This window comes from Myotis yumanensis, unplaced genomic scaffold (assembly GCF_028538775.1).
Source record: "Myotis yumanensis isolate MYYU_CA2020_CCGP unplaced genomic scaffold, mMyoYum1.0.hap1 SCAF_9, whole genome shotgun sequence".
In the NCBI taxonomy this organism is placed as follows: Eukaryota; Metazoa; Chordata; class Mammalia; order Chiroptera; family Vespertilionidae; genus Myotis; species Myotis yumanensis.
The window spans coordinates 82,364,412-82,392,165 of record NW_027223760.1 but is presented as its reverse complement, the minus strand read 5'-3'; the positions used below and the strand labels follow the sequence as shown (position 1 = coordinate 82,392,165).

The window sequence follows — 27,754 nt, the reverse complement described above, 5'->3', positions numbered from 1 at the left end:
ATCCTGCACCGGCTTTGCCCAGCGAGCCGACGCTGCAAAGAACCCCTGCACATTGAGGGGGAGGGAAAAAAATTAAATGCTTCTACTCTGCGCAAGGAAGCCCTAGACTAGACGGAACCTCGGCGCCCGCGCTCCTGCGGCCCAGCGCCGGCAGGTGCGGGCGGCCCGGCGCGCAGAGAGTTAAAGGCATCATCGCAGCCATTAGAGGGAAAAGTTGCGGCGCGGCGAGCCCGGCGAGGTCCTCCGCCCGCCCCGGCCCCTCTCCACTTCCCGGGCTGGCGCGGCGTGGAGGGAGGGCAGTGATCACGCAAGCCCGAGCCGCGGCTGACGTGGGCCGAGCTGCCAGGGCGCGGGACGCAGCAGCCGGGCGGGGAGACACCGCGCGGCCGCCGGCTCCGCGCGCCCCGGCTCCCCAACCCCCGCGCCGGCTGCAGCCTCCGCCAGCGGCGCCCGCTCCGCTCCGCTCGCCCCGCACGCCGGTCCTGCCCAGCCCGCAGCGGGATGCGCGCAGCCTCGCGCGCGGGGCTCTGAGATCGCCTGGGCTCCTGCATCCTCTCTTTTAAGGTTTTCGGGCTGCGGGCTCCACTGATGTGACACCCCCCCCCCCCCTTCCCTTTTTCTTCCTTTTTTTTTTTTTTTTTTTGGAATGATGGGGATCTTTTTGGCGTATGTCGGATTTGCCTTTTCTGTATTGTACGTGCAGCAGGGGCTTTCTTCCCAAGGTAAGTCCGGGCTTCTTGGCAAATATGCATTTGCTTGTGGCATGCGTGTGCGTGTGTGTGTGTGTGTGTGTGTGTGTGTGTGGTGTGTCCAGGCAGATGTGAGATTCCTAGCAAGGAACAGTGGAGAATCATCGCGTTCTGTTAGGCATTTTTCTTTCTTTAAAGTTGATTAAACGGTAGGGATGCTAGATCTGAGAGCAAATCTATTTGGTGCCTGGCAGTGAGGTGGGTGGCTCGGTGAGCAGAAACACAGGGATGTGTGTGTGTGTGTGTGTGTGTGTGTGTGTGTGTGTGCCTTCTGTGTGCGTGCATACGGTAACCGCTCATGCATGTATAACCATGGCCAACACACAGGGGCTCTCCGAGGCCAGTCCTCCTGCTCCTTGGAGGCAGATGGGTTTATAGTTTCCTTTTTTCTGGGTCCGGGTGACTTCGTGTGCATGTGTGTGTCAAAGGACAGACTCCTGGGAGGATCCATAAAAGGCACCACTTGCATTCCAACGGCGCGCCTGCAGCCTGCGGAATCCAGCGGTTCGCGACCCCGCAGGCTGCGGGCCGGTTTCAGCACCACGAACAGAGCTCGCCGCCGGGCCAGAAGCCCGCATCCTCTTAGACAGAAATGCCACCTTCCCCGCCTCCCCGCCCAACCCCCCCACCCCCGCCGCCCAACAAAAAGTCCTTTTCCCATCAGCATGTCTTCTTGGCGTCTCCCCTTTACTGAGTATAAACGCAGTTCCCTGTCAATGGAGATCATTTGGGGGTTCATGAAATTGTGAAAAGGGACGCTGATGGTGGCTCTCCTTAAAGTGTGTGTGGGGGGTGCATCCACCCCAGCCAGTCCTGCAGCCCCTGGGCCCCCCCCCATGCGTGTGCTCTGCCTCTGTGCACACGGCCAGCCCAGACCTCTCTGACACTACTTTTAGGGACCCGTCAGCTCTTCCCAAGGGGTCCCTCGGACAAGACAAGCACAACCAGCCGAAGCATGCACGTTCAAGACGTGCCTGGGGGAGAGAGGGGCATCTGATCTGTGTGGGTTTTGCTCTGATTCCATGAATCTTGCAAATGAGCAGGGTCGAGGTTGGTCATGGAGGGACTGAGGGGGGGGGGGGGGGGGGGAATCTCTCTAGTGTCTTCACAACAGCCTTTCCTCTGAACCACCGCGTCCAGGTGTGCGGTCCTTCATCCCGGGATGTGTGGCAATTTGCAGCACAAGGGCTTGCCAGGAACACTCGTGAAGGTGAATTTGGAGAGAAAGGAACACTTAGAGCTGAGGAAGTGTGTGGCTTGCTCCAGCGCTGAGCACAATTGCTCGTTGCTTTTGATAAATCAGGAATGGGCATTTTGGCAGGCAGTCACGATCCCTTCTCCACCACAGGAAACATCCAGTTTCCATAGATGGTTCAGAAACTTGGGGGCAAGAGGCCATCCTCATCCACCAACGTGACAGGTGTGTCTGAGGTGCACCTCGGCAGATCTGGGGGCCACCGCAGTCCGACCAGAGGCTCACTGTGCTCCTAACTGAGCAGCCTGGCTAACAGAGGGAGTTATTGGCAAGCTCGTTAGGCTTTCCATTACCCGGGCTTGATGGACAGCAGGGTGATGTGGGCCGGGAACCAAAAATCAGACAGGCAAGAGGCAAAGGAGAGGGGGCGGGGCGCCCGGCAAAGTGCAGGATGTCATAGAAGGGTGTTTGTTCTGGATTTTTTTTTTTTTTTTCAAGCCAAGAAAAATGGAGCTATCTCCTCAGGAAAGCGAGCTGGCGAGCGTGCTGTGGACCTTCTAAAAGGATGCGTTTCTGTTTTGCAGCAAAATTCACTGAGTTTCCACGCAACGTGACGGCCACCGAGGGGCAGAATGTGGAGATGTCGTGCGCCTTCCAGAGCGGCTCGGCCTCGGTGTACCTGGAGATCCAGTGGTGGTTCCTGCGGGGCCCCGAGGGCCTGGAGCCCCCGGCCGAGGTGGCCGGCGCTCAGGTAGAGGACTAGGTGGCCCTCACACCCGCTGCCTCTGTCCCACTCCCTCCCTGGGACCTCCGGGTGTCCAAGCCAGGGGTGCAAGACGTGTGCCTGGGTGTCCCCTGGGAACCGCCGGCTCTTCTGGCCGGAGTGAGGCCGGGGACGCCAGGGGGTGAGCCTCCTGTGTCCTGGGGACTCTAGTTGGAGACCAAGGAGGAAGTCTTATGGGTCGGTCTGGTTCAGACTGGGAATGGCCTCCTCCTGGCAGTACCGGGTCTTGTCAAGGTGTGTGTGATGGCACCTCGGTGTTGATCTGTCCCGGGACACTCGCTGTCCCATCTCAGGAACCGTGGGGTGGGGTGGGGAGCTCTGTGGGTGTCTCTATCGCCTGCCCCCACGTCTGTGGTTGGCAGAAGAGGCTCCTGAGAGAGGAGGGAGACAGAAGAGGGAGGGGTAACAGGGAGGAGGGAGAGAGGCGGGGAGGAGGGGCCTGGGAGGAGAGGGGGCGGGTGCAGAGGCCACTGGAGAAGAGGGAAGAGAAGGGGAGGGGGACTGGGTGGAAGGGGCGCGGCTGGAGGGGGGTGAGGGGGAGGAAGAAAGGGGCGAGGAAAAGGGAAAGGGGGGAGGAGAGACAGGAAGGAAAAGGGGGTCAGAGCGCAGGTTGGAGACAGTTCAGCCCAAGAGGCAGCAGACGGGTCGGGGCTGTCGGGATGAGAAGAAGAAAATCTGTCCCTGAGACCCCGGGGAGGGCACGCAGTCCGGCAAAGACGCGGAGTCTGGTCCCCGCAAACTCCCACCCCCACGCGCGCCCGCGCCTCCCTCCCTGCCCTCTGGGCACCGCGCGTCCGGGCGCATCCGAGCGCGCGAGCGGAGAGCGCCCCCGCGCGGCGGTGGCCTGGCTCGCACCCGGCGGAGCCGAGCTCCTCTCTCCTCGGTACTTGGGCCGCCACCGCTGAAATTCTTGGGCAGCGACGATGGCCGCGCTGCTGCGGGTCCGGGCGGGCCCCTCGGGGCGCCCGGACTGAGCTCCGTCTCCTTCTCCCGCAGGTAGAGCTGCTGCCCGACCGAGACCCCGACAACGACGGTACCAAGATCAGTGTGAGTGTCGCGGGGGCGGGCGACAGGGGGCGCGCTCCGTCCGGGCCAGGCAGGCCCGCGGGGAAAATCAGTGCATTTCGGGCTTTTGGCGCGTCCTATTGTGAAGCCTTTGCGTATTGCCTCTGAAAAAGGCAATGTCGCAAACGCAGGACGGAAGCCCGTGTTGCTTGCCTCTCTGGGTGCGTAAAAATGGAAGCCGGTTTGGAGTTGGCACGTGAAAGTATTTTTTTAATCACAAAATGTTGAAGCAGTTAGAGGATGAATGGGCTTGCTGTCGCCAGAGGGGCGTGACCCTGCTTTGCTGTTCGCTTTCTAGCGGTTGCATGCTGCACGGGCAGAGAGCTGCATGCTGCTGTCTGTTCCAAACCATGGAGAGGATGGTGGCGCTTTCATAGGAAACGGTGCTAACACAGGAAACCATATAAACATAAAGCCAAAAGCCCAAATAAACCCAGGAACGTCATTGAAGAGGTTAACCCGTGAAATCTAGAGACAGATTTCTACGTTACTGGTTCTTACTTTTCATAATTGTGTGTGAAATATTCTGAATGTCTTATGAAATCCGTCATCATTTAATCGTGGATAATATATAATGTCTATCAAATCTAGCTGTTTTGATAAAGATGTTTAGGGATATATATTACATATTATATAGAATTGTATATACTCTACATAACCATATATTTTCACACACACACACACATATATATACACTTTTGCTATTAATCTGGCCTAAAAATTATTAGAAGAATCGAGTGCCAATTTCAATTTTGAAAAGCAAAGCAGTGTTAAAGGTTCCCGTAGCATGAAAACCCCATGACGGCAGGGGGTGTACTCTGAGCCACAGACTTCAGGTGATACTAGTCTGCACCCTGAGTCACGCCACCCCATGACGATAGGTCAGAGTGTTCCAAAAAACTGAGAAGAAAAATCATTACTGTCCAAGTCTACGTTGCCGGTACCTTTAACTGTCATTCCAACGTGGGGAGAAGAGCTCGTTCTCTGCTAAGGTTGCTGTTGGTCACCGCCCCCCACAGAATATTTCTGGAATCTCTCAGAGTGGGAGCCCAGCGTGAAGGAAGGAGGCTCCGTAAACGCTAGACTTGACCTCATCGGGTTCATGTTCCACCAGCTGAGCTAACCAGGCAGAGGCCAATCCCATGATTGGAAAATGGCAGAGCTGTTACCGGCACCTGGGAAACGAGGGGTCGCTGGCTCGTGGAGTCGGGCGCTGGCTGGGTTGAACTAAGTGGCTCACGATGGCGAAGCCAGGGGGAGTAGATTGAGATAAGTACGGCCTTGGGATTTCACGGCTGAGACCACAGGAAGCTCTCTGACATGGCCGGGAAAGTCTCATTCTCCAACAGGAGCAGGCGCGGGCAGAGTACGGGGACAGTGGTTTGATGTAGCCCTTTGTTTATTTCTCTTCCCTGCCATCTTCCAGACAGTGAAAGTCCAAGGCAATGACATCTCCCACAAGCTTCAGATTTCCAAGGTGAGGAAAAAGGATGAAGGCTTGTACGAGTGCAGGGTGACGGATGCCAACTACGGAGCGCTGCAGGAACACAAGGCCCAGGCCTACCTGAAGGTCAACGCCAACAGCCACGCGCGCAGGATGCAGGCCTTCGAAGCCTCGCCCATGTGGCTGCAAGACATGAAGCCTCGCAAGAATGTGTCGGCCGCCGCCCCCAGCAGCGTCCACAGCTCCGCCAACCAGCGAATGCCCTCCACCTCCAGCCCTCAAGCGGTAGCCAAAATCCCCAAACAAAGTCCACAATCAGGTATGGAAACCACTTTTGAGCCTTTCATTTTGCCACTCACACAACCCTCCCCCGGACGATGGGTCAAGGAGAGTAGCCAGGTGTATGCGTGACGGTTTTTAAAGTCGGAGCCCTAGCTCAGTTGAAATAATGATGAGACACAGAGAGCCCGGGGCTGGCCTCCATTGGGGATGTCACCCGCCCCAATAGTTGCCGGCCGTGCTGCCTGTCCAGGGACCTAAGAGCTGGACTTTCATTTCTTTACTTTCTGTATTGACCCATTATAAGAATAATAAATCATGTCATGTCGGTTGCATTATAAATGCATGTTCGTTTTCTCTATAGATTTATGTATTGATAACGACCCAAATTAACAGACTTTCACTTCATCAACATGTAAATGAAAGAGAGACACCCCATCTTCAGGGACCCGTAGCTTTAGGCAGGGCTTCTCTCCAGGGCTTTTTGATTGGGGAGGAGAAGCGTCAGCTGCCCCTGAGGAAAGGGATGGTGGCAATGGCAGGAAGTGGCGCAGAGATAAGGCAACTCCTGCAAACGTGCCTTCCATGCCGACTGGGCAGCTCGGCCAGACATGCCCACAGTCCGCTGTGCAAGTTAAAGCTGTTCTGAGTGGCATGCGTGTATGCACCACTCAGCCTGTGGAAACTCGCTGAAGTTTCCGCCTTGATGTGGGACGCGGGCTTCTTGGAACGAGCAGTGCCTTGCACACCCCGGCGAACGTTCTGTATTCACTCTAACACTTGACGTAATGCTATAGGATGGAGGGGGCATACAAATATGTATCGTTCTTTAGGTTTATTCCTTTATAGTTTATCATCGAAAAATTATTGCTACTAGTATTGGTAATAGAAAATGACATGGCTAACTTTCAAGTTCTCTTTTGCCATTAAATTTTTTTAAACCTCGTCATTTCATCAGGATAATTATACATACACTAGGGGCCCGGTGCACGAAATCGTGCTCGGGTAGGGTCCCTAGGCCTAGCCTGCGATCAGGGCCATCTCAGCCCATTCGCCAGTCTCCAGTCCCGCCCCACTGCCGACACCTACCCCGTTTCCCCGTTGGCCATCCTATCAGAGCCTGTGGGGCAGGGAGAGGGACCAAGAGGTCGGCCGTTCTGCCTGCTCACCAGTTCCCAGTCCCGCCTCACTGCCAACACCCATCCCGGTTCCCCATGGCTCCCCATTCACCATCTGGCAAACGGAGCCTGTGGGCCGGGGGGAGGGAGAGGTGGTCAATGCACCTCATAGCAACTGGTCGATTGGTCATTCTGGTTGTGACGCCGTTATGGTCGCTGGCCTTCTATTATATAGGGTATATATAATTATATCTTATTTTAGATATATCTCTAAATCCTTTCTTGTGAACAATGCTTTTAAAATAATGTGCGCCAACCTAGGATCCCTCCTTATGCTTCGTGTGCTAGTGGGTATGTCTGTAGAGAGCTTGGCTAAGGGTCCCTGTGACTCCGCACTGCCTTGCGCTGTAGGTGAGGCCTTGGTCATGGCGTTTTATGTGAGTCTGATGAATAGATGACTTGCCTTCACTAAAGCTCCATTTGCTTGGCTTTGTCTCATTTTCCTCTTTAGTGTCTCTTTTGTTTCCCAAATTAAAGAACAAAACCATATCTAGAATATATGTGTGTGTGTGTGTGTGTGTGTGCTTATACATAAATAGCACACATATATGCACTTAGTGGTTATAAGTTTGCAGCCATTATTTGATAAAGATTTAATGTCTTTGGCAGCATTGCCCCTCCCTTTCATGCCATCAGAAGAAGAAGCTAGACACTATATGCAAATGTACAGAGCAGCCTCAGCAGACAGTTTACCACCTAATTAGAGAAAACTCCAAATCATGGCAGTGAAATGATTAGCCCACATAGAATACTCCCGGCTAGATTTCAGAGACCCATGCTGTGGAATAAAAATCAAGCATTCTATTACCTATTCCAATGAGGGATTCTAAGCATAGAATAGAATGTCCTACCTATTTCTACACTATTAACGTTGGATTATATAACGTACTCTGCAAATACCTGTTGTATTTGAATACGTCTTTTTGAGTGTTATGATTGGAGCTAAATGGCAAGCTTTAGAGATCTTCTAGCAATTTCCACACGGAAATCGCCGCTTGCTTTGCAGCTCAGCCCAGGCTCAGGCATTGCTTTTTCCAGAGGAAGGTGAGCAGAGGGGATGCTGGCTCGTAGAAGCCGTGTTCACTAAAAGCCATGCTCACTAAACGTTACCTGCTCATCACAAAGATTAACCTGAAACATGTCAACATTTTTCATTTCTATCTTCTCTACTAGTGAACACTGGAGAACATTTTCTATCCACATAACCTTTTCTAACTTCTCGTCAGAAGCTGGGCTGGCCCAGCACCCCTTCTTTTCGTGTGTACGTTTCCCGACTTGCAGGATTATTGTCTAAAACACGATCTCCGGGTGGCTATGGTATATTCTACTCGGCGTAATACCCAATCCTGATTTATCATTTTTGCTTTATACATTTTCAGGTTCTACTCAAATAAAGCTGACTTCAATGCCCATGCTTTATTTACTCACTCATTTATTCAGGCTCCATTCATTCACATTTCCAACTCTGATTTCATTCAGGAGAGCCAGGCTGGGGTTCACTATTGTCCCCCAATATTTCTCCACATATATGACCCATGAGCACATGGCAGAGTAGAGAAGGCTGCGCCCACAGAGAGGTGGCCCCTCTTTCCCTCCCCGTAGCCCCCCTCCTAGGCTGGCCCGTGACCACTTTGGCTGTAAGATGAGAAGTCACACTATGCTCGTTGCAGACCTGGCTTTGAGAGGACTGGCAGCTTCTGCCATGGCCCCTAGAAGCCAGCAACCCCTGAAAAAGTGCAGCTCCCTTGACATCCCCTTGCCCAACGAAGCCCCTAGCTGCCAGCCTTGACCTTCAGCCCCAGCGGCCACTTCATTGCATTCTGAGAGATGCCCAGCGAGCACGGCCTGAGCCAGCTGGGCACAGACCCTGAGAGATCCTTGCCCCGTGTCGCCCTCAGGCACTCGGCCTCAGGTGGTTTGTCTCACAGCAACAGGCATCCGAGTCGGCCCCCTCAACCCCAGAACTCAAAACTGAACTTATCATCTCAGCTTTCTCACCAAAACACACATGTTCTTCCTCCGTGGCTCCCAAATCCTTTCAATAGCAAACGCCATCACAACCACAGGTCTGCGAAACTTGACAATGTTCTCGCCTCGTCTTCGGTCCGTTGCCACAATGAGCCAGTCACCGGGGCCCACTAATTGTCTCTTCCCAACACCCTTGAACAGCAGGATCTTTGTTCCACCAACACGGATTTCGTTCTCTGCACGGGCCTCTCCCTCTCTTCTCTATGTCACCAGCTCCTACTAGCAGGCCTGTGTCTGTTCTAACACAGGGAACAGGTCACAACAGAGCAAACACTCACTCATGGTGTTTCCGGAGCAGCGCCGCCAGCTTGCAGGGTCTGATTCCCAGCCCCGCGTCTCCTGGGTTCCCAGTCCTCGCGCCTCATCTTCCTCAGGGCGTGTCCTGCATGTTCTTAGGTCCTTTCCTGCTTCGCTGACTTCAGAAAGGCCGTTTTCCTTGTGTGGGTCGTTCCCTATTTGCTGGTCAGAACCGATGGTTTTCTCCAGACCAACGCCTCTGTGCTTCCTGTGCAGCCATCCTTGTGCCTTAGGAGTGTTTTCTTGGGACTTTCCTGGCGGTGCTGGGAGGCCCAGGCTCGGGCACCTCTGAGTGGCAGGCAGAGCAGGTAGCTGGTCTCCGAAGGACAACGTCTTGGCCGCAGACCCTGCAGCTCGCACCTGCTTCTCTTTAAGTGGCCCCCACACGTGGCGCTCATGTTGGGAGAGAAGTGGAAGGGAGAGGAATGGTATATGTTGGCTTTCACCTTCTTCCTCTTACAATTATATTTACATAAATAGCGTCGCCTCTATGCCAACGCTGACCAAGACTCCTCACCAGTGTTTCTCAGAGTGTGTAGCGCAGCCAACCGTGCCGGACTCGGGCTTGTCAAAAGTCTAGACCTACTGAGTCTAGAACCGGAGCAGGCATTTCTGTGAGCAGTAAATTATGAGAATCATTACCTCTAAAATGTTCTTATGGGTGAGAAAGTATTTTTATCACTTACTATGAGGTGTGTGTGTGTGTGTGTGTGTGTGTGTGTGTGTGTAAGATGCTACTGTTTCAGAAGCAGGTCTTTCTCTGGGACCGTTTTCCTACGCGGGTGCTGAGATGGCCTTTGGGAAGCTGTTGTGTTGGCTCCTGCGCCCGCAGCTGGCGCTGGGAGGAGCACTGGCCGTGGCTCAGGTGTAGGGATGCTCCCACATGTGGCTCTGTGGCGTCTCTAACGCTGGAGGGAATGCTGCTTCTCCGAGCTCTGAAACACGGTGACAGTGTTTCCACCACGATGCAAACCCGGGCTCCAGGGGCGGCTGCTGCCCCAGCTGCGGGAGCCCAGCGCTCCCCGGCTCCTGGGCGGGTTGAACAGGGCAGCTTCCAGAACCCGCCAGATTGAACAGAAACAGTCTTCAAACAGAGGTGGGAGCTGGTGGGGAGGAGGGAGGGCTGAGGGGCGGGCAGGAGGGTGTTTTCCTGACTGACTATGGGGAATGGAGGTGGAGAGCCAGGTGTATACTTCAGGCCTTGCTGTTGAGTTGGGTTTTAATGATCCAACTTGGCTGCTTACGCTGGTAAAATTAATCTGCTCCTTGCAATTCTGTCAGTTAGAGGGCAGCCATGTAAATTGAGTGTCTATGAATAAGATGAAAAATAGATGTGAGGCAATGCTTTGTGGGATGCAGGCCAAGGAAACTGCTAGAGATATGTTTGAACTAAAAATATGTAGATTAATGGCTCATATTGGCTAAGTTCTCCCACGAACCATATTTAACTCAACTCAATGAAATTCAAGAACCAGCTGGGTCTGCAGACCCAAGGCTCTGGAGGCTGCAGGCCCTGCCGGTGCAGGAAGGCCACACGGGCTCACTGTGGGGGCCCGGAGCCCGTCGTGGAGGAGGGACATGCCGCAGAGGTGCCAGCGCGCTCAGCCCCGGTCTCCAGTGATTTCGCGCAGCTGCAGGGGGGCCGCTCCCTGGATCGATGACCAGAGGGTTGAGAAGTAGCTGCAAAGACTCACTCTGTCGGTCAAGGGAACTCAGGTCCTAGAAGCAAGGTGAGGGCTCCCTCTCCCGCGGAGCTCTGCTGCCACCGACACCTGACACAGTGCATTCCTGCAAAGAGCAGAGAGAAGCAGGAGGTGCTTCCACCTGCGGCCTCGGGCGGCCACTCCCGGTGCAGGCGGCAGGCACGGCGGTCAGGGAGGGAGCCGCTCACATCGCAGCCCACCACTCAGAGCTGCTGGCGTCTCCATCGGCTCGTCTTGAGGATGAAATGCAATTAGATACACAGACCAGGCCTCATAAGTGGTAACTACTTGACCAGCATCGCATTGTGCTCGTCTAGTACAGCTCTCAGCAGCAATGCAACGGGAAGGGGAACGCTGCGCCCCGCGGGCTCTACTGTGGCAAGTAGCTGCCTTGTTTTTTCTTGGGGGGGGGGGGGGTCAGTGATGAGCTGAAGAAGGAAGGCCAGGGCTTCAGCCATGGCTTATGCCTTATTGTTCGCAATTTCAGAACTTGCTTTTTTCTTCTGTCACAATGCCGTGAGCTGGTCAGTTGTCCCGATATAACCAGACCGTATTAGCCACCAGCTGTCTTGCCCAAGGTTGGAACTGGATCCTTACTATAAAACATAATGAAAATCCAAAGGATTTTCAAGAATTTGAGCTGTGTGACCTGAATAAACAATAGGTATTTGGAAGTTGCAATTACACAAACTGGCTGCTCTCTTAATTATATGCAAGATTTCAAAAAAGAACCTCCAAATTTTTTAAATCATAAAGTAATTACAGATGCACCTGAAAACGTCAATAAGTGGAAATATTTCTAAAACTTTACAAAGAGAGAAAACTAAAATGGATGCGGAACCCTATAATAAGCGTGGCTCAGTCTGTGGCCGCACACAGATGCAGATTTGAGTCTGAGATTCACTGGCTACCCGTGTGCGGAGTGAGCTGTTCACGAAATCTCCGGACCTCAGAGTCCTTACGAATAAAGCTCATGACGCGTACAGCCCAAGGTCATTGTCAGCATTAAGTGACATAAGAGTAAACCCAGCTCATGGCCACGCTCACCATGGTAAGTTCACTTCCTCTTCCCCGTCAGATATTAAAACACATGTTTAAATAGCCATGATTCCAAAGGATAACTAAGAAACACAAATAGGAATAGCGATGACAGGAAAAAAGAAGCCTGGAAACCGGTACGATTATGTGAAATAATATAATGCCTGCTGAATTAAGATATAATAATTAAGGATTTGTTTAATTAATAAATGACAAAAGGAAACAGTATCACAATGTATGATAAAAATGCAAATGAACTCTGATTGATTAAAGAGCTTAGCAGAAAAGAAATATCAGATATAGAAAAATTAGCATAAAATCAGAGGCCTGGGGCTTAGAAGATTTCCAGTTACAAAATAATGCAAATGAAAATAATATTTTACTATGCATAATTTAAAACATGTATTCAATCTACAAATGTAGCCAAAAAGTGCTACAACAAAGAAATAGTTGTGTCTAATACTTAAGAAAAGAAGGAAAAAGTGTCAGTTTTACAGATGCTGTGATTATGTAACCCACTCCAAATGACTTAGAGATATCGAACATGATCATATAGTATTGATAAAGACAAAATAAAGATGTAAGTTGAAATCAATTCTCTATAGGACAGCAATATACAAACAGAAAACGTTAGGGGCAAAATATATAGTCATCAATGTCAGGCTTTCAAAAGTATGTATAGACTTGACGCAATCCCCGTCAAAACCCTAGTTATTTTTCAAACTGTGGGACATATGATCTTGGCAAAGACGTTTTAGCTGAAGGTGAAGATTGCAGTCACGCGGGCATCTGCTGGCTTGTTACTTGCATGGTGACTGGGTGCTTCTCTTCCGGAGGGACCCTGGGGAGGGAAGATCAACCACAGGCTTTAGCGTGTGTGGCCCATTCGTCCCTGCAGCGAAGCTCCCGGGAGGGAATTGCAAGGAGACCAGCGGGAAGTGGCCCAGACCTTGGGCAGGGGTGCCTGTCACGGGGTCTTCCCGTCACGGGAGATACGCAAATGGCCAAGAGTGGGAAAGCCACCTAGTGCAGTGGTCGGCAAACTGCGGCTCGCGAGCCACATGCGGCTCTTTGGCTCCCTGAGTGTGGCTCTTCCACAAAATACTGGCTCTTCCACAAAATACCGACTTCTGCGTGTGGGCCACGAAGTTTCAATTGCACTGTACGTGCATGCCCGCACGTGGTATTTTGTGGAAGAGCCACACTCAAGGAACCAAAGAGCCACATGTGGCTCGCAAGCCACAGTTTGCCGACCACTGACCTAGTCAATGTGTTAAAATCATATGAAGAACCTTCTAGACCAGCCGTGGGCAAACTACGGCCCATGGGCCGGATCTGGCCGTTTGAAATGAATAAAACTAAAAAAAAAAAAAAGACCGTACCCTTTTATGTAATGATGTTTACTTTGAATTTATATTAGTTCACACAAACACTCCATCCATGCTTCTGTTCCGGCCCTCCGGTCCAGTTTAAGAACCCATTGTGGCCCTCGAGTCAAAAAGTTTGCCCACCCCTGGTCTAGAGTCATGTTTTCAAATAATGTTCAATGAAATTCAAAAAAACTGAACACAAAATGTACTGTGAAAAAATATAGGATGCAAAACTTTAAAAAAATATAGAACACAAAACTTTAAATCGATCTGAAATATGTGCATAGAAAGACAACAGGAAGAAGTATGTGCAAATGTACATCAAAAGTCAAGATAAGTTATGATTTTTAATTATTTGATTATTATGTCTCTATTGATAACATTTTTACAGTGATAATTTATTACTTTGGTTATAAGGGGAAAAATATTTAAAATTTTTCAAATTTAAAAATAGGCAATGATAGCTTGGAAGGGGGAAAACAAACTAAACAATAGAGTCAATAAAGAAAGAAATACAGAAATAAAAAAAGAAAGAAAGAGATAGAAAGGAAGGCAGAGTAAAACAATGGTGTGGTGTGATTATAGAGCTCATGACAAATTAAACCTATGTACGCATGTGCATCTATGTACATATGCAAACATGTATATACACATATGTACATGCATGTACATTTGTGTCCATGCAGATATTATGAAGGTGGCATACTCAGAAATTGCTAGTAGCATGAAATGAAGAACATACCTTGTTTCCTGGGATCTGTGTGGAGAATCTGATCATCAAACTACTCTTTCTGTTTTTCTAAATGGAGCAGTGTGCTTAATAAATATATATTGATAAAATAAGTCAAGCTCCTATAAAGTCCATAAAGAAAACATTATGTGATCATTTTTCCTCTCAATGGTATGACTCATTCGGCCCCTGCTTCAGAGTTGGGGCAAAGTGATGAGCGATGTTGTGGTCATTGGGAGTGTCAAGGAAAATCGATACGCTGGAATATTTATAAAGGATCATTATGTTTCATTTAATGTGACCGCTTCAAACAAGTCAGAGAGCATTCTGCATGAATTCAGAATCTTATATGCAGAAAGCAGACCTCCTATAAATTAAGCTCTTAGGGCTTGACTTACAGCAAGTTGTAAACGCTCAGAGTTAGCGTTGCTCATCCTGTGAAGCCTACCCCTACAGAACTATTAAAAAAGTGAAAATGAGACGTCAAATTAAGCAAATTGATTACCTTCACAGACACAGGAATTGTAACGAAGAGTAAATAATGCCGTCAGATATTCCAAACTCCAAGATACAAAGGTGCCAAGCCGTGTGCAGTAAGGGAGTCTATTATGGGACCAAGTTTTTTCTTCTTTCTTTGCAACATCTTCTTCAGTCATTTGGAAAGTATTTTAGTTTTAATTTTTCTGATTAAACAAATTTATTTGCCATGAAGGCAATATCCTCACTTCTCTTAGCATCGGAGAATTAATCTGAAAAAATGCTCATTTAGGGACCAAGCCGTAGGATCATAACCACTAAGTAGAAAAAAAAAAAAACCCTTTTAGAATATAAAAGCTCACTCTACTTCCAAAGATCTAAAAATATAAAGGTTTAAAGAAGTAGAGTCATGGTCCTGAGGATGCTGATGCCCTGCAAGGTGCCATACAAACCCGGGAGGTATGCTGCTTCTAACACACCTGCCAAAGTGGTGTTCAACCAACTCCGAACAGTTCAGATAAAACGCTAATGAAGGGAGGGGGGAAAAAGATATGAATTGTATCTTGATCCTTTTGGCGTTATCGAAGTACCTAGCACTGTGCTTAGCACATAATTAGAGTTAAATAAATGTTTCTGGATTGAATATTGCTTTGCCAGAGCTGTTATGAGGATAATACCACTGCTAGAAGAGACATGAATTTTTATGTAATTTGGTTGATCTTTAAGAAACAGCCCTTATGTGTTAATGGAGAGAGAGGATTAGAAATCAGCACTTGGACCATCCTTCATTCCACACCCTTGACAACAACAATATTTATTTTAGATTATATTTCATAACAAATTATATCTAAGAAGTTTGATGACCAGTCCCTTGCAACTATGTAGTTGTATCATTTTATTTGCAGGCCTTGATAAGTAGGATATGGATTTTAGAAAATCTTCAACTATCGTTAATTGCTTAATTCTGATGTCTAAGAAAATTTCTGTTATGAAGATAATTTTTAAAACACTGATTTTGAAATAGCTATATTCATGAAAATGGTGAAAGCATTGGCTCAAACATGGAAAATATATAGGTAAACTCTTAAGAAATTTTATTTAGGTGAAAACAAGTGTGTTTTCTAAAGCTATATCATTGATGCTTTTCTGTATCCTATAGCATTTGGTCGTCAAATAATTTTTTACTCAAAAACAGATGATGCTGAACAATTAAAATTAATTTTTAACTTAGGCAAATTACTGTATTTATAAAATATGGTGATAGCTTTCTCTTTTCCCATTTATATAAGAATACTAGTGGCCCAGTGCACAGATTCATGCACATTGAAAGGAAATTAATTAGAAGAAATATTTTAATATCACTATTTGTCCTTTCTCTATAAGAGAAGTGTCAGAGATTAAAGAAAATTAGTAAAATATATATGAAAATAATATATAAACTGATTAATAAATAACAATAACAACATGATATAACAACAACAAAGACATGATATAAAAACAAAAACATGATATAAAAACAATATTGATAAAAACAATGACTGATAAGTTGATTAAACTTATTCTAATATCTCCCTGTACACCACATTAAGAGTAAAACCACTTTGAGTGCTTGACTCATTTCCCTTGTGATGAAGTATTTACAACTTTAACGTCACACGCTCTTCAAACTCGAGAGAAAGCAACATATAACTGACCATGTCCGAAAATGGGTTCAGGTAGGAATATTCCTACTCTGTCTAGAGTTTGTCCTTGTGATTTAATAGTCATTGCAGGTGCTGGCATCACGGGAAACTGTCTTTGAATCAATTTAAATGGGAGGCCAGTGTCAGACGGGACAAATCAATTCTTGGAATCAGAACAACCTCTCCTTCTGCAGATACTGTTAATACTTCAGCTTCAACTATGTTAGGTCACGATCTTGTGATAATAAATCTAGTACCATTACAAAGACCCTAATTACTATTGAGATTTCTCAGTAGCATGATGATTGCACCTGCTTTCAATTTTAATTTATGACACGGCATTCCTGAAGGAGTAATACTATTAAGAAATTCAATGGGAAATTTTTCATTTTCGGTATCATCCATTGATTCAATGGAATCATCACTCAAATAGGTGTGAAAATCTCTATCGAGTATATCCAAAATTTCTTCATTTAATTTATGAACATGCTCAGTTTTTGGACAAAGAATCGCACTTTTAGATATATATTTTTAATATTCTGTATAGATATACTATTTCCAAATGTAGCTTCAATAATAGATCCATTGCAAATCATTTCATGGGGATTTCAATAATATACATTCTGAGAGCTTTATATGTATCGCATATGCACAAGTCAATGTTTATTTTTAAATTGCCAGTGTGCGTCATATGTACCGGCTGGTCAGTTGGTCAGACGGACGGTCAGTCACGTAGCCTTTTATATATATAGATGTGTGAAAAATGAAGTCACAGTCACAGCTGTTTCTTTCCTTCTTTCCTTTACTCCTGTTCCTTGGCTCTGGGTCTCTCTGTTGCCATTTCTCTAAACTGCGAGGTATATTTCCATCTTTGATGAGGAGTTTTCCTCTGGTGAGGCTGGGGATGGGGGTCCAGGGCAGCATGCAGAAAGTGTAAGTGGGGCCCATACTTCTCTCTTCCATCAGAGAGTAGTCGCAAAAACATGAACATACTAGTGACCCAGCGTGTGAAATCGCGCGAGACCCGGGACCCCAGACCCTGCTGTGCTGCGGGACCCAGAGTCAAGTCCCTGCCCACCCGCGTGTGCCTCACCGCACACACAGCCCTGCCCACCAACACTCACCTCGCTGTGCACACAGCCTCCTGGTGACTGGTCTTTGGTCGTTACCGTGTTAGAGCCACTGGGTTTTTATACTATAGATGTTGTTCTTAGCTCTTTGCTTGGTAATCAATAACTCTAGCCTCCTCACTTGGGGCAAACTCTCCCAGCCACCCACCCCCATAAGTGCTCTGAGGTCTCTGTACCTGCAGCCAGGCCACCCCACGTGGTCTCAGTCGTCCTCACAATTCCCTCCAGTCCCCTCCCCAAGTTAATGTCCTTATTTAAGCCCTTGGACAAATGTGGTGTTTTTCAACCGCAAGCAGCAAAAGCACACGTCCTAATGCGGAGCATGTGATCATTCCAACAAGGTGTGGATGAATGTCAACCTTCGTGTTATGAGTGCGGAGTTGGCTGGTTAATAGGAAAACACGCAGGAGGCAGATTTCAGCTTCGCGAGTCCATGGTTTGAAGCACGTTAGCAGCACTTGTGTATATACCTGTGCACGCCACGCTCACAGTAAACATTCTCATTGATGCAGCCAGCTGTGATTGAATATAAGTGGTATTAAAGCGTCATTGTTTGAAAACATTTCACTTGTTTTTTCACTCATTTATATGTTCTCCCTTCCACTTCATCTAAGCCACTCACGTTCCCACAGATCTCTAACGGGCAGAGCTGAGAAAGCAAGGCTTTCGGGTGTGCAGAAGGGCCAGGAGAGAGGAATTAGCGGCGAGTTAGCTCGTAGAGTCTAACAGAACTGGCTTTGAACCTCAGCCGCCTCACCTACCCGCTGAGGAAACCCAAGCGCAATGCAGGCCCCTCTCAGCACAGCAAAACCTTTGTTGCAGCTTCCCGATCACAGTCAGGGGTGAGGGAATAATAAGTGCTCAAGAAATATCAGCTACTGTCCCATCATCATCATCATCATCATCATCACGCTGCCTGCACCCAGAGCCGTTCCTACCCGATGAGCAAGTCACAGTGAAAATGTGCTGTCACTTTCATGGGTCCCTTTTTGAGTCAGGGAAGGAGGCGGAAACCCGGGAAGCCTACAGGGACTCGTTGTAAGGAAGAGAGTCTGGAACATTCTGAGGTGACTGGGGTGTCCCCAGGCACCTTGCCATTTAGACCTGGGCCGTGAGCAACCGCCCCTCTCTCCCTGAGCTGCCAGAGCGGCCTCATGACCAGGGGAGAGGTGTGCGTTGCTGACGAAGGACATGTAGGCGGTGCCTGCCTGCAAGTCGGACTCAATGGGTTAAAATGAAGCACATTTCTTTAAAAAAGAAATAGGGGATTTCTGGAAGAAATTGGCACTGGACACATAATAACTCTGATAGAAAGGTATTCTTTTCAAAAAATTATAGGAGAGAATTACCCTATTATTTGGCTTTTCCCTTAAATAGTGTGTGCGAGCCAGAGGCAAGATTGCACTGAGCGCTGGCTCTGCTCTTTCTCCCGGCGCCGCTGTCGCTCTGAAGCCGCGTCTGCAGCAGAGGATCGGCCAGGCCGTCTGCTCCCAGACGCTCGCTCTGTGTGCGCCGGCTTCGTCGCGGGCAGCATGAAATCCGGGGCTGTCGCTGCCTGTATTATTGGAGGTTTCCGTCTTTAGGTCTGTTCATATGATAAGTATCACTCATATTCCCTGTTACAAAGTAAAGGTTCTGGGGTCAGACCACAGGCCTCCGTGGGAGAGAAATTGTTTTCTTTCTCTTTTCTTGCTTCTTTTGATTCCACTAGACCAGTGGTCGGCAAACCGCGGCTCGCGAGCCACATGCGGCTCTTTGGCCCCTTGAGTGTGGCTCTTCCACAAAATACCACGTGTGGGCGCGCTCGTACAGTGCGATTGAAACTTCGTGGCCCATGCACAGAAGTCAGTTTTCGGCCTGGGCGAGTCTATTTGAAGAAGTGGCGTTAGAAGAAGTGGGGGTGTCAGTCGGTTGGGAGACGGCGCAGGCGGCCGAGGGATACACAGCGCGGGGTGCGGGGGAGGCGCATGCGATTCATGCCAGATGTGAGTGAGCCAGTCAGCCAGCAGTCTCATGTGCAGTGGTTAGTGCTAGTCGCGTCCGCAGATCGCGCACGGGTGACAAAAGTACCTACTCGGAGCATAAAGTTACCTGTATTTTTCCAACCAGCTGCAAATCCTACAGTTATTTTTGTCATCAATTTAAGAATTGTAATTGTTTTGTGTTGGTGGCTTTATTATTATAAAATGAAACATTTTTAGCAAAGGCCAGCTTAGGAGTACCCTAATTAAGTTAATAACAATGTACCTACCTATATAGTTTAAGTTTAAAAAATTTGGCTCTCAAAAAAAATTTCAATCGTTGTACTGTTGATATTTGGCTCTGATGACTAATGAGTTTGCCGACCACTGCCTTAGGACACTCAAACCGAAAAAGAAAAAAGAAGAGAAAAACGTAGAGAGAATTGTACCCAAATCTGCAGACAGGTACCCTGAGCCCTGACTGTCCCCTGTCTTGTCTGAACCAGCTAGAAGTTGAACTCAGACAGGAAAGGAATCCAGCAGCGACTCACTCCCCAGAGAAAGTGGGCAGTTGAAAGCGGTGGACGTGAGGTGGGACACACTGTCTGGACCTTGCTCAGTGCTCACGTGGTCCTTTGAATGAAATACCCAGATCCTGTTCTGATGATCTTTCCTGGTAGACAGCATTCTGGTTGTCTCTCCCGTCACAAACTAATGGTGGCACTTTAACCATCAGCGGAGCCTTTGGTCCCAGTCTATCCTATTTGGGTCAAAAGCTTGGACAGAAGACGTGTGGTCAGCACACGTCATAGCGACTGGTTGTTCAGTTGTTGGGTTGTTCCGCTGTTTGGTCTATTTGAATATTCGAGTTTTTTATATATATAGTTAAGTTCTTCTTCTCTAAAGCACGTTGTGCATTTTCTCTGAAAAGATTCCTGTTCATTTAAATAATAGCATCAAAAATAAATAAGTAATAGCTTCCCATGCTGATGGAGCAGATGTGGGGTCCATGGGGCCAGGACGCCTGCCCCGGGGGTTCCCTGCCAGGAGCCCATCTGTCTGCTGGGCGCTCTGACTGCCTTGCTGTGTCCTCCCTTCTGTGCCTTGGCTTTCCACCTGCACCCATGGGACCCTGGGGGTGCTGTCCCCGTCCTGAGTTCCGTGTTCCTGATCCGCAGGAGGGCAGGGCGGTGGAGGTGCACTAGCACAACCTCTGCAAAGCGCCTACTGCGTCTTCACTGCCAGGTGGGAGCCGCCCCAGCCCGTCCCGTCAATTTGGAGACCGACACGAGCAGGGGGAGGGATGCAGCCTTATTCAGTGGCCCCAGCCTTGTGGGCCTAGATCCAGGGAAGAAGACATAGTCCCGATGGCACAGTATGAAGGGAGGCACCGAAGGGAGCTAAGTTCTCCCCGCTGGCGGACAGGTGGGAGGCGAAGCAGACTTTCAGTGGGATGCTGTGCTGAGTTCAGTGAGGCGGGGACATGGGGGACTTAGCCATCGGTGACAATGACAATCATGACATGGTGGTGTAACTGCATGCGGGTTCTACCCGAGTTGGCATTGTTTCTTTAAGAAATAGATGGGACTTCCTGTTGTTCTCTGAAATCATCATTATCATGAGCATAAAATATTTGAGACTTTTCCCCCCATATTTCTCCTTGGCCAAACTCTCGTTGGTCCCAGACGCTCTCTGGGGAAGGCGTCCCCATCTCGGGGGAGGCGATGAGACTGGCTGTTGTATGCGGCACAGAAAGGGCTGGAACTGGAAGCCAAGTGCCCAGGCTCCTGGGGCTTATGAGAAGACTCCCTAGACTTTTCCCACTTGCAATGTGGAGAAAGTACCTCCCTGTCTTACAAGGGCATGGAGAATGGCGCCTGTGAGAGCACTGTGAGAACATTTAAGCATAAAGACAACTGAAGGCATCTGTATTACCGAGCAGTCGAAGGAGGCCGTGAAGTAGAACCTACAGAGAAACCTCTAGGCTCTATCGGGCGGCCCCTCCTCCAGGCACGCGCTCTGCACATGCTCTTCATGTGACATAGATGATAGCACCTTCCTTTCTTCCTCACAGAGCGTTTGTGTTGGGGGCAAACGTTTAGACATGGCGAGTAATGACGAATCGTTGTTAAAATGTCACCCCTTGCCTTTCATGAGCTTGTATGGTCATCAGGGAGGTAAGATACGAATATAATGAGTTACAGGTCAATATAAGCTGTGCGAGGGGCATAGGAAAGGCAAAACCAAAATACTGCTCAAGGTCAGAGGCAAGAGAGTCTACAAGGAGGTGGTGGAAAGAGACCCAGTGGACAGCAGGTTATGTGAGGGCAAGAGGCGCTTAAATGCATGGCCGGAGTCAGGGGATAACGGGTTATTCTGCTTGGCCTGGGCACAGAGCAAAGAAAGAAGGAAAGAATGAGGGAGGGAGAGAGAGAGAGAGGGAGAGAGAGAGAGAGGGAGAGAGAGAGAGGGAGAGAGATGGGGTGGGGAGGAAGGGTGATCCTACTTGAGCACAATGTCTGGCATACTAAAATTGAAAACCATGGATAATTATTGCACTCATTTTAGAAAACATGGAAGAAATTAGTGCCTTATTTGGGATCTTAGAAGTGAGTGGCCCCTGAGACCATTAGAACCGAAGGCTCCTGACTGCAACCTTGGCTCCCATCTGTTCCTGAAAGAAAAATGTCCCTGCCTGTGACAGTGAGAGAGCAGGAAGAGTGGCCAAAGTTTGAGATATATATTTGTCTATAGAATAGACCATAGCGTGTTTGAGAAACACGGTTTGTACTTAGAATAGTAACTACTGTTATATTCAGGACAATGTACCTCCGAATGAAATGGACTATGACGAATATCTGTTACACGCACACAGGACAAATTATAGCATTTTAAATCCCACTGCCTAAGTCTTTGAGATTACCAAGATAAAGAACGTATCTCTTCATTCAAGGCATAAATAAAATGTAGAAAGAAGAGAAAACAATCAGTGGTTTGCTTTATAATTTATTGGGCAGGGAAGAAAACTTTGTCATTGGCCTGACGGAAATAAATGTCATTTAATTAAAAATACACTAGGAGCCCTAACTGGTTTGGCTCAGTGGATCGAGCATCGGCCTTCGGACTGAAAGGTCCCAGGGTCGATTCCGGTCAAGGGCATGTACCTTGGTTGCGGGCACATCCCCAGTAGGAGGTGTGCAGGAAGCAGCGGATCGATGTTTCTAACTCTATCCCACTCTCTTCCTCTCTGTAAAAAATCAATAAAATATATTTTTTAAAAATACGCTAGGAAATGCATGCGTAGAGTGGATGAATAATGTGGGGGGGGGGGGCGGGTACTATATTACAATGATATATCTATCGGCTATGAGATGGCGGTCCAAAGTTCGAGTTGCCTTAAAATACCCTTCTCCGTGTACAATGGGATTTATTTGCAATGATGCTGCTCATGTAAATTCTGTTTTAACTTGCACATGCTGGACATCGGATGGTGGGAAACACTGGGTCAAAAAGAAGCAGCTGTCCCCTGTATTTCTGATAGGAACGCTGGTCAGGCGGACCCTGTGATGGGCTCATTGCCGTAGAGAGGGGAGATTAACACGCAGCGCCCGTGCCTTTCCGCCAGCTTTCAAGGCCCAGGCTAAGAAAGACACCATGATTTCACAGAACGGCTTTCCTGAATGAACCATTTTATGTCGTTTTCTTGCTCTTAGCACTTTCAGCCCTTTATTCAATATCAGACATTGTGTCAAATACCATTGGCTACTTAAGGAGCCAAGGAATCAATCATTCCTTTTGTCTTCTTTTTCAAAAAAAAATGAATCCCTGTCCAAGAATCTCTCCTCAAAGGGAACAAGAGCACGCGGGTAACTCTGGGAAGCCCCAGTGCTGGGGGCTCTGCATAAATTGTGCAAATTTCCCTGCCACACTCCTTGTTCTTAGAGCTGCACGTCTACTCTACTGTCCCTCTGCATTTCTGAACCTCAGGCCCAGCCTGAGAGGAGGAACAGGCCCCCGAGACCCACCACTACCCTCTGGGTCTCCAGTCGTGGGGTTTCTGTGAGGACGAGTGTGGCATGTGGCTCACCTCCCGAAGGAAGGCAGCCAATCCCTGACCGCACTGAGGGCGCCTGGCAGGACAGCCGCGAGGCCAGGCCACTGGGCGGTCATTTGAGAACCGAGTCCCCAGCTTTCCTGCTGCCGTGACTTTCTGACAGGGCGTGCTTTCGCCTCAGGTGTGGTCATTGCCAATGTGGACCGAAACTGGTTGAGCTGAATTATTCAAAAGGTTGAGTGTCTACCTTCACCCCCTTCAAACCCTCTAAACCTTTCTCCAACTAGAAAAGACAGAAAAAGAGAGAAAGAAAAGACAAAACGCTTTGAGCCTGATCATGTTCTAATCTTCTTACTAATAAAGGTATTTGATACATCATTTGTAACTAGGAACTTATTAGATAAATTATATGAAGAAAAATTGCAAAACTACAACTGCATGCTCTCCCTTTACACAGTCTCAAAGCTCTACCAAAAACTGTCATTTCTTTGCCTCAGATTTCAAGGGTGAAAATTAAGGAAGCTCTTCCTCTAAAAGGAAGTGCCCACCCCAGGGCACAGGTCCTGCCCACGGGGAGCCGGTGCTCGGGGTCTGGGGAGTAAAGCAGGTCGTGTCTGCAGGTCCCAGGTCCCATTATAGGAGCCGCCCCGTGACGGGAGGGAAGATCCTCCCAGAATGATGACTGGCGGGGAGCGCTGGGGATTCCTTCCTCTCGGGCCCCCGCTCCCCCCAGCCCCGGTGGAATGGCGTTGTTTGAAAGCAGACACACGACCCGTGTCCTGGGACTGAAATACTCTGTATGTGTTGTCATTTACAGTGCATGCCAAGACACTCATGAGCAGCAGAGCCAAGCTGGCGAGCTAATTAACTATATATGTGTATGTGTTTAAAACAGCCTGATAAGGAGCGTTGGAAATCTTCAAGATGAGCGAATATCTTATAACTTCTTTCGCAGGTGCCAGGATAGCTACAAGCCATGGACTTTCTGTCCTGCTTCTTGTTTGTGGCTTTGTGAAGGGTGCTTTGCTTTAATCTAAAGTGCTGACTTTTTTCCAATATCACTTTCTCTTCTTAAAGCAAAGAGCAAATCGCCTGTAAAACCTACGGAGCGGACAGCAAAGTTGACCCTAAACACCAAGCACCACCACGCACCCACTGTAGCCTAATCCCCCAGACAAGGAGCACCTGCTTCCGGAAGCATAACTGAAGAGGCCCTCACACGCTTTGTCCATAATGTTTTCTTGGGCAAAACCCATGATCTTTCATTTCAAGAGAATTAGTGTGAAGTGATAGGACATGTTCCGATAGCAACATCTCTTTTTTCCCCTTTTCTTCCGGATACTGAAAGCATCCTCTCACTGAGGGCTCAGGGGTTGGCCTGAACGTCATCGGGATAGTAAATATTTACTATGGAGATCACCACTTCCTACTAAAAGACCCATCATTGCAGGAAGCCAACAGAGAGCAAAAGACTCCAGGACATACCAACTATCACCAAACGACACCCCAGTTTTGGGGGGCAAGAACAACATGATCACCACTGCGAGACAACGAGGAGAACCTTATTTTAAATAAGAAATAATAAAAGAAAGAATTTTTTTTAATTTTCCATTTTTCCTTGGATTTTTCTCCTTTTTCTTGATTATAGTTCCTGTTCAATGATGGCAAGTCGCTGATTACGGCCAATCCCTGTCAATCCTGGGAGCTTTCTATAAATACATATTGGGTGTTCTATATCTCAATGTATTTTAATTCATTTTGCAATTCCTGTATATGCAAACTGGACAAATTCTGTAAATTGCTTCTAGTATGTGTGCTATAACTTCAAAGTAGATAGACTATGACCTTCATGCAAGCTGGTTTTTATCATAATATATATAAATATACACATACAAAGATCCACATGGTGGGTCATCAACCAAGGTTTTTTTTGACAAAGCATTTGTTTCTCACTGATGACTCGCGGATTGTGTGGATTTTGAAATGCCTTGTTTCACAGCCACAGGTTTGACAGCTGCAGGTGGCCTGCTGGCTTCTCCTTCCTTCTGGAAAATGCATATTCAAGCTTGTATTGGTCTCTGATAAATGAATTATTTCTGTTGTGTGTATGCTTGTTGGGATTTGCTATGTTTCTTCATATATGGTGTTTGTTGAGTTTCGAGGGTCTCGACTCTAAGGAATGTACACTCTCTGGTTTTGATGGCGATCTCCCGATTACAGTCATCATTATTATTGTCAAAAAGCAATGTTGCTCCTAGAAAGTTTGCCTCAGAGGTGACTGTGGAGAAGACGAAGTGGTCACCATCACTCCCTGACTTCATGGAACAACACTTCTTGCTGTGGCTAAAGGTGTGCTTCCTTTGACCTTGATGAATTTTTGTAGGTTCATCGTTCTGTTATTTGCTCTGAATTATCTCTTAATGTCTCCTAATTGAAAGTTAAAATGTGGTTGTTGGCTCAATAGAATATGCAAAAGATGACAACACATTTCCAATTGAAGAAGATCATGTGTTCAGTTTTGGCTGCTTAACTGGGTTATTATTTTAGATGTTCCATTCTTATTTGTGGTTTATGACTATTTAGACTATTTTATTTAGAGCCTGTTTTCTGCTCTGGCAGAGAATGATGGGCAGACCTGCTCGTGTGGGCCATATCCACTATGGATAGTTGCGGGTTGAGATAGCAATGACCTGAGTTTCCTTTCCAGAGCGATCCTTCCTTTTTTTTTTCATAACAAAACCAGAAGACCCTCAGCTCCTAGCCCAAGGTCCTAAACTGAAGCTTGAAGGCAATGAATACCTCTGCTTTTCGAAGGTAAATGCATTGATTTTCTGCAATTCAATTACAGGCAATGTGCATATTTTCATAATATTCTTGACATTATCTACTGAGAATTAATGCTTCATGCTAAACCTTTGATTGACATTTTCCTTGTTCATTTGGTTTATTATTTCAGTCTAATGAAAAAATAAATAAAGGATTTGATTGCACTATTTTATTAACTTAGAGATTTATTTTCCTTCAACGTTGAATACTTAAAATGCATACAATAGTGGGAAGATCAATATTATTCATTAGGTCTACCTGGGCTTTAAAGATCACATATAGTCAAGAATAAATTAGTTTACGATTCACATTTAGTCAGTCTGGGAAAACCCACATGTAAGTTACTTTTATCTCAGTCAGCACATTGTGTCAGTGTCCAAAATAAGACCTCTCTGTCAGTAAGCTACCAAAACTCCGACTCACCAGCCTCTTTGAGAAAAAAGCATGGCCTAGAAGCTATAACCAGTGAAGGAGACCCTCCAGTCATTTCCACCTTATATTGCATCCCTCCTGGATTATGACTTTGTAACTAGGACTATGGAGTCAAATGTAGATTGAAAATGAAGTGACCTGACTTTTTCAACCTTGATTTCCAAGGTTAATTAATGTCTTTCAAAAAGATGAAATCATAAAAAGTTGAAATTGCTTACCTGAATTCAAGACAGGCTCTTTGGTTCTTTCTTAAAGACTTACAAATTGTTTACAAATGAAACAAGGCCAATGAAAACACTTGAGGGTAAAATAGGATAACAAAAATTCTCTAAAACCAGAGCTTTGAATGTGAGCTAGTAAGTAAGCTTGGGGGAGTCCATGAGCCCACGGAAACCCTATGCGTGTTTCAGTAGATGTGTCTTTGATTTCTGGAGATGGTCCCTTACATTCATTGATTCCAAAAATGATTAGAGTATGAGTTTCTTGCCTAAAAGAAGAATGATTAGATGCTTTTGAGCACCTGAAAGAACCTGACTATCATAATTTTGAACTATCATAATTTTCCCCTTAAAGTTCTTGGAAACAAGACATGTTTAGGGAAATAGTGTGTGTGTATATATATATTTGGCCAAGAAAAAATATATTTTTATATCCTTTTGTATTTCTCATATACAGCATGATATAACAGATATTGGATAATGCTTGTTGAATTTTTAGAACCAAAGCTAAGAGCTTAAAATATAATTTTACAAAATATACGCAGGTCCCATTCAAATAAGTGGTCCTGGTATGGATACTATATGAAAGACAAAATATTAAATACAACTTAGTGGTGGTTTCTATAAGAAAAAAATAATTGCAAAAAGGAAATGTAACCTCTTCAATAATATATAGACGCTGATGATTCCATCTTGGAATTAAGACTGTGAAGCTACAAAATATGTGTGCACATGATTTCCAATGTGCAGCCCAAATAATTTTAATTACAGAACCTCTCACTCATTAGGGGAACAGTCCATCACTCAGAAAGTGCCCTAGACTTTACAGTCTCCTCAACAGAATTGCTAAGGTCCTTTCCTTATTGAAGGAGAGATAGAGAGTAAACAGTCAGAAACAATAAATTCTACCAAGAAAACCCAGTAGCACACTAGCTGGTTTGGCTCAGTAGATAGAGCGTCGGCCTGCAGACCAAAGGGTCCCACGTCCGATTCTGATCAAGGGCATGTACCTTGGTTGCAGGCTCCTCCCCGGCCCGGTCCCTGGTCAGGGCACGTGCAGAGGCAGCCAGTCAATGTGTTTCCCTCACATCTGTTTCTCTCTGTCTTTCCCTCT

The 27,754-nt window shown here is 47.3% G+C and overlaps 1 protein-coding gene across 4 annotated transcripts; it reads left to right on the top strand.

Annotated features, from left to right (window-relative positions):
- On the top strand, positions 1-26,142 carry VSTM2A (V-set and transmembrane domain containing 2A). Of its 4 annotated transcripts, none has more exons than XM_070424823.1 (5): positions 1-722; positions 2,529-2,695; positions 3,725-3,775; positions 5,220-5,556; positions 24,242-26,142. In XM_070424823.1, the coding sequence occupies exons 1-5, from the start codon at positions 647-649 to the stop codon at positions 24,328-24,330; spliced, it is 720 nt and encodes a 239-aa protein (XP_070280924.1). In that variant the 5' UTR covers positions 1-646; the 3' UTR covers positions 24,331-26,142. The 4 variants fall into 4 exon arrangements, with proteins under 4 accessions (XP_070280924.1, XP_070280925.1, XP_070280926.1 ...); XM_070424824.1 differs by having other exon boundaries at positions 24,120-24,334; XM_070424825.1 differs by lacking the exon at positions 24,242-26,142 and adding an exon at positions 23,982-24,089.
- Positions 26,143-27,754: the final 1,612 nt, after the last annotated feature.